The sequence below is a fragment of the Patella vulgata genome, chromosome 1, assembly GCF_932274485.2.
Source record: "Patella vulgata chromosome 1, xgPatVulg1.2, whole genome shotgun sequence".
Taxonomy (NCBI): domain Eukaryota; kingdom Metazoa; phylum Mollusca; class Gastropoda; family Patellidae; genus Patella; species Patella vulgata.
Window position 1 is genome coordinate 85,911,999 of NC_065879.2, and position 7,227 is coordinate 85,919,225.

A 7,227-nucleotide genomic window follows, 5' to 3' on the forward strand; every position below is an offset into this window, starting at 1 on the left:
ACCCAACCAAATGATGTTATTATGTACCTGTAAATATGTTGTCCAGTATTAAAATATCTTTTTAATAAATAAGAGTTATGTATTCTATCACACCCCCCCCCCCAAAAAAAAAAGAAAATGGTGAATTGAGGCTTACTTGTAGTATCTATTGAAAAGCCTACAGTAGTAACGCCAGTTGACGAATTCGTGTCGTAGGTTAATGTGGTATCCATGGTATCCATGGTATCCGTGGTATCTGTGGTATCCGTAGTATCTGTGGTATCCGTCGTATTTATGGTAAATAGAGAAGTTCCAGGGGTGGTGATTTGTGGTACCTCGGTAGTCGTTGGTAAATTAACTTTCAGTATTTCAATATCGAAAGCTGCAGTTGCTGTTAGCCCAGTTCTGTCTGCTGCAGTGACTACTAAACTTACATTACTAGGCCTAGGGCGTGGACCGTCCAAAAAGTAGTCTACATCGAAATATAGAACCCCATCTATCAGGGCAAATAGTTCGTAATTGGTACCAGAATAGAAAAATTGTAAAACTGTATTGATGTCAGGATCAGATACTTTGTCCTCTATTGATGTTACTTTAGTTCCTTTCTGGTTTTTTTATCAAAAAAAAAAAAAGAAAAAAAAAGACATTTAATGTTATTTAAACTTTTAAATTTAATAAAGGGGAAAAAGAGAGAGAGAGAAAAGAAATGGGGTTTAACATGCACTCAACACAAACTAGGTCATTTTGGGACTAATATTTATTTCAATAAGTCGCTTCAACGTATGGGTCTTTTGTTGTGGGAGGAAGCCAGAGGAAACCCAAGAAGATGGACAGATGACCCTACTACTTGTCACATACAAGTGTGTACTGGAAACCAGACCTTATGATCTAAATCACAATGGTCAACCCAACCGTCCACGCTAGAACAGATTAAGAGAGAGAGAGAGAGAGAGAGAGAGAGAGATAACACAGGTCATAATCCTGGTAAACACATCTTGCTGAAATAATATATATAATTATTTAGTGTTAGAAAATAGAAATTTCATTTATGGCCTTGCATGACTATTTAAGAGAGAAAGAGAGAGAAATGGGATTTAACGTCCACCCAACACAAACTAGGTCATTTTGGGACTAACACATGGTTCAATTATATTTCCATAGTTCACTTGCGCGTAAGGGTCTTTAGCAGTGGGAGGAAACCGGAGGGCCCTGAGGAAACCCACGAAGTTGGACAGGCGACTCTACTCCTTGTCACGTACAACCAACAGATTAAGGACATGCGGCCAATGCCATGCAGTGTATGAGTGATATTTTGTCCTGACAGCATTATTAGGTCTGAAATGTTCTTCTGTCCGATCACATTTGTCTGCTTTTCAGAAAGGGATTTTTTTTTAACAGGGGAAAAGGGTATTGTTCATGATCAAGCGAACATAAAGTTGGATTCATTCTCGTAATGCAGTCTTGTCTGCCTCCACGAACAAACAAGACCGAGAGAGGGACAGAAATGGGGTTTAACATGCACTCGAAACAAACTTGGTCATTTCAGGACTAACATATTGTTCTATTTTATTTCAATAATTCGCTTGCAGTGGGAGGAAACTGGAGGACCCGGAGAAAAACCACGAGGTTGGACAGGCGACCCTACTCCTTTTCATGTAATCCGGGGAATCAAAACCACGCCAGTTGACTCAATTACAGATCTTATGATACAACGCGCACGCACTAACCCTTCAGCCATCCAACTGGATTTAGATGATGATAGGCCCTAGGCTATTCCACTGATGAGATGGAATGAATGAAATAGGGTTTAACTTAAAGGGGATTTTCTTCAACAAGATTTCTATAAATCTTAAATATATATTCAGAGAGAGAAATGGGGTTTAACATCCACTCGACACAAACTAGGTCATTTCGGCACTAACATAATATGGATTAATTTTATTTCAATAATTCGCTTGCGCGTAGGGGTCTTTAGCAGTGGGAGGACCCGGAGAAAACCCATGAGGTTGGACAGGCGATATATATTCAGAAATAATCCCCTTTAAAGGACAATATTGGTGCCAGTCATTATCACATATGTGATAGAGCTGGTTAAACACATTCCAAAAGTTGTTATATGGGACTGTAAGGGGATACCTGACAATTCAATAAAGTAATTGAATGTCCTTAGATAAGAGAACACAAGAAAAATAGAAATAGTCTGTACCTTATAATTCATTCTAAACCTTATAAAAACATGGTAATGCACAGACTTTTTCTCTTTTTCATTCGTGTTCTCTTATCTAGTGGCAGTCAATTCTTTTTATGAATTGTCAGATATCCTCTCACAGTCTCACACAACAACTTTTGGTCTTGGAAGGAATTATTAGTGAGCAGAAATTCGGCCATGTATCTGTTATCAGTCAGTTATATAGAGGTATGACTCGTGTTTTCCTTTGGCGTTCGTCACTTCCGAATCAGGAAACCTGTATTTCTCAGCTATTGTAGCAATGATCTTTGGAACGTGTTTAATTAGTTCTATCACATATGTGATAATGACTGACACCAATATTGTCCTTTAACATTCTATTTTCAAGCACCACCTGGACTAATGATGACAGACACTAACAATAAAGTGTGCTCCAAGAGAAGTATTTCCAAAGGTCACAGGTTCTTTTATCTGCATGCCCACATCTATACAGGATTTTGGATTTTTATCCTATCCGAATAACTAGATGCTATTCTTGACAGGCTTTCTGTCCTGCCCCACTGCTGGAGAATCATGGGTAACTTTCTCGGTCGGATTCCTTGGCCACTAAGAGACAGTAGTTGGTCTAGAAACTGTGAAATGGGGGGCGGGGGCTTCCAAATCCACAATACCATCCCACAATGAATGTCAAAAAAATATGTAATAAAAGAATGAGAGTGAGAAATGGTGTTTAACATCCACTCGACACAAACTAGGTCATTTCGGGACTAACACATGGTTCAATTTTATTTCTATAATTCGCTTGCACATAGGGGTTTTACCAATGGGAAGAAACCGGGTCAAAATGGGTCAACAGAGTGACTGAAGTCATGCAGGAGTTTAATGTCCACTCGACACAAACTAGGTCATTTTGGGACTCACATATGGTATCAATTTTATTACAATAATTCGCTTGCGCGTAGGAGTCTTTAGCAGTGAGAGGAAAACGGAGGATGCAGAGATAACCTACGAGGTTGAACAGGCAACCCTACTCCTTGTCACGTACAACTGGGGAGTCGAAACCATGCCAGTTGACTCAATGACAGGTCTTATGAATGATTCAGCGTGCACATGCTAACCATTCGGCCATCCAACCCCCCCATGGTGGGTTGGTGTGCCGGCTTAGAGAGATATAAATCAGAATAAAGTAAAATGTTATTTATTTACTTACCACATTTTCGTAGACTTGAATATGATAGGAATTCTGTGAAAATACTGGTGATCTAGCTGTTAAATACAAAACAAACATATATGAAATGAAAATGAAACTAGATAGGGTTTAACGTCCTACTTTTCTGCACCAACTGGGCTAATGAAGATGGACATACGCCATACAGTGTGCTATTAGGGAAATTTTGCCCGGACAGCGGCACTACAGCCTACTCTTATATCGAATTCCAACTGCCAAGGGATCTTTTACATGCACGCCAATGTGTACATGGGACCTCGGTTTTTCGTCCCATCCGATCGACTAGACATCTGTCCTTCTCAGGCCGTCCGTCCTGCATCACTGAGGTCATTGAGTGAAATAAATGGCAGTACTATATTAGCTTATTTTTAGTCCGTGTCCAATGCAAAATGAAATGAAATGTGGTTAACCTTCCTACTGTTTTTCTCTGACTGGGCTAATGAAGACGGTAATACGCCATATAGTGCGCTATAAGGGAACTTTTGGCCAGACAGCGGCACTACGGCCTACTCTTTTATCAAATTCTAACTGTCAATGCTTCTTTTATGTGCAAACAAACGAGGCTCTGCCAAGTTTTTTTTACTTTATCGACAAGTGTTGATATTTTTTTATATCAAAAAAGGACGAGTAGGAGATTTTATTTATCACCCAATCCCTTCTTACATGCACAAATAAATAAATATAATTCTTGGCTATAGATTTCACTTTTACTGAACCTGATTACATTACGGCAGAGTGATACATATCATATTTTTAGACAGCAATTCAACCAGTGTTTCCATCAAGGTCAATTAAATAAAAATAGTTCCTTTTTAATAAAAAAAAAAAAGAAGCTACTTTTATTAAAAATAAACTGTTCTTTGAAAAAAAAAAGTGATTCCTTTTTAACTGACCAATCAGTATCGCAGTAGATTATGATATTTATCACATAAGTGATACCTACTGTAGAATTATTATTTGGTGATGAAGAAAATGAACTTCTATTTAATAATTTGGAAAGATATTTTAACCATGGATATTTCGTCCCTTGCAATAATCTGATCAAAGTATACTGAATTTAAGGTCCAATGTTGACAGTTTGAGACAAAAACAAAACTTAAATTAGACAGCAAACAGACGTCCATTTAAAAAAATTAAAAGGATATTTTAATCATAGGAAATAACACATCTGAGAGAGAGAGAGAGAGAGAGAGAGAGAGAGAGAGCTTAAGGTCCATTAACACAAACTAGGTCATTTTGGGACTAACATATGGTTCAACTTTATTTCAATAATTCACTTGCGCGTAGAGGTCTATAGCAGTGGGAGGAAACCGGAGGACCCAGAGAAAACCCACAAGGTTGGACAGCCGATCGTACTCCTTGTCAAGTATAAACAGGGAATCGAAACCATGCCAGTTGATTCAGTGACAGACCTTATGATACAGCACACACATGCGAATCATTCAACCATCCAGCCCCCTCTATTTAACACTTTTTTGGGGACCGAAATCAAAGATATTTAGGTCTGTTAGGAAAAACATACATATTTTAATTAATTATATAATATACTGTTTGGCCTTCAAAAATACTATATATTTAAACATACATTATGCAAGAGCTAAATCTGCCTATTGCAGGTCTTTCTTTAGGCCTGAAATGTTATCTAAATCATTAATTAGACATTAATTAACTTATCCAGACCATAATCAACTCTCAATGACATCGCTAGCCTGCATTGTTTATTGGATTAGGTTCCGATTTGTTGTTCGACTTCCATTCATAATGAAATGGATAATCGAGACTGTTTATTATCATACCGACTTTAGTAATGATGATCGAGGCTAGGCTAAAATCTTGGTTAATAGTGGATCAATTTGACTGAAATTTTCAGCAAATTCCCTTTACAGTATCTAGTTTTTAACTGTTATAGTGAGAACTGCCAGCTCTTTATCTAATCTCCCATAATGTATCTTTAATGAATGATAATACATTGCTGTGGCATTTAATATAAAATTTACCCACTTGTTTCTGTGAAAGTAATAACTCCAATTAGTAAAGCCAAGAGGTTAATCATGAAAAACTTCATTTTTTAAGTTTTGTTGTCACTTAAATCGAAAAACATTGTTTTTTAATACTGCGTCGATCTTAATCGAAACAGTGTCATAACACTATGAAAACAAATTGTTAAATAAATCATGTGAACTGTCACTCGATGACAACAATATCTTTTATGCATTACAATAATAATAATAATAATAATGCTTTATTACACAACAACACGGTATATAAACGAGTATGGTAAAGCATACAATACACATTATAATACAATATAATAAACAACAAATAATATAGAATAAGGTTTACAGAGGTTTACAGTAGGCCTTACATAGCAAATGATATTTAAAGGAGCTAAGTCGCTAATATTTGGGACCTAGAAATTGACACAAATGGGTCGCAACGCATACAATAATGTAATATGAATGTATATAAATTGATTTACATTCAATCGTTTCTGTTTTTACTGTAATTTCTAGGTTCGGCAAAATACGCCAGTATTCTCAATCGAATTTCAATCTCTAGCTTCTGGTTATTCCAGTCTACGCCGATGATATTGAGTTAGAGACTTAGTTACTTTAATATCTACTTCTATACGAATGTTGCAACATCTTGTATACATTTATCAACGTTTATTATATGCATTATTGCGAATCATTTAAACTAATTTTAATGTGACGACTTAAAAACTTTTTGCCATTGTGTTTTATCTTCTACTTCTCCACGGGTGCAATAATAACCTTTTATTTAACTGTTATACACTTTCTAAATGAAATGAAATGAAATGGGGTTTAACATCCTACTGTTCTGCTCCGACTGGACTAATGAAGACGGGCATACACCATACAATATGTTATGAGGGAAATTTTGCCTGGACAGTGGCACTACAGCCTACTCTTATATCGAATTCCAATTGTCAAGGGATATTTTACATGAACGCCAATGTGTACACGGGACCTCACCTCGGTTTTTCATCCAATCCAAACAACTAAAAAGTTGTACGTCTTTGTCAGGCACTCCGTCCTGACCCACTGACAAGGGGAAACCACGTCGGAAAATCCTGATGAACTTTCTCGGACATTGCAGGGATCGAACATGCGACCACCAGACTAGCGAGCCAGTGTCCTACCCACTTAGCCACCGTGGCTCCCATCATCATGTATAAGATGCAGAACTGAGTTTTAGTTCTCACCAATTTGATTTTCTGTTGGATCGCTGAATGGTTAGCACGTGTGCGCTGTATCATACGGTTTGTCATTGAATCAACTGGCGGGGATTTCGATTCCCCAGTTGCATTTGTCAAGGAGTAGGGTCGCCTGTCCAACCTTGTGGGTTTTCTCTGGGTCTTCCGGTTTCTTCCCACTGCTAAAGACCCCTAAGCGCAAGCTAATTTTTCAATATTGAAATAAAATTGAACCATGTGTTAGTCCCGAAATGACCTAGTTTGTGTCTAGTGGACATTAAACCCCATTTCTCTCTCTCTCTCCCTTGGTTGTGCTGTTCAAAAGCTTTTAGTTTTAAAATTTTAAACAAAGCAATTTTCACATGATTCAAGAGGCTATTTTTTACCCAGACCATGAAGAACACAACATCAAATTGGTGGGACCTTATTATACATTACTTTTTAATTCCGCTGCATATTTCTAAATATGTGTATAAGATTCCCATTGTATGGGGTGGTGGGAGGGGGGTGGGGCAACGTGTATTTTGGGGGACAGAAACCACTTGGTTCAAAATTGATATGAAAAGTGTTTTCTCCTTAGCTGTTTTGTTCAGTACCAATTTCGTCATTCAAAAT

General features: G+C 37.4%; 1 protein-coding gene across 1 annotated transcript in view; it reads right to left on the reverse strand.

Moving 5' to 3' along the window:
• The window catches only part of LOC126814752 (cadherin-23), a 46,216-nt gene extending 40,684 nt beyond the window's left edge, over positions 1-5,532 (reverse strand). The window contains exons 1-3 of the mRNA XM_050540125.1: positions 5,397-5,532; positions 3,378-3,433; positions 137-584 (exon numbers count right to left, since the gene is read on the reverse strand). Coding sequence (XP_050396082.1) covers positions 137-584; positions 3,378-3,433; positions 5,397-5,460 — 568 coding nt within the window. The 5' untranslated portion in view covers positions 5,461-5,532. The remainder of the gene's footprint in view (positions 1-136; positions 585-3,377; positions 3,434-5,396) is intronic.
• Between the last annotated feature and the right edge of the window lie 1,695 nt (positions 5,533-7,227).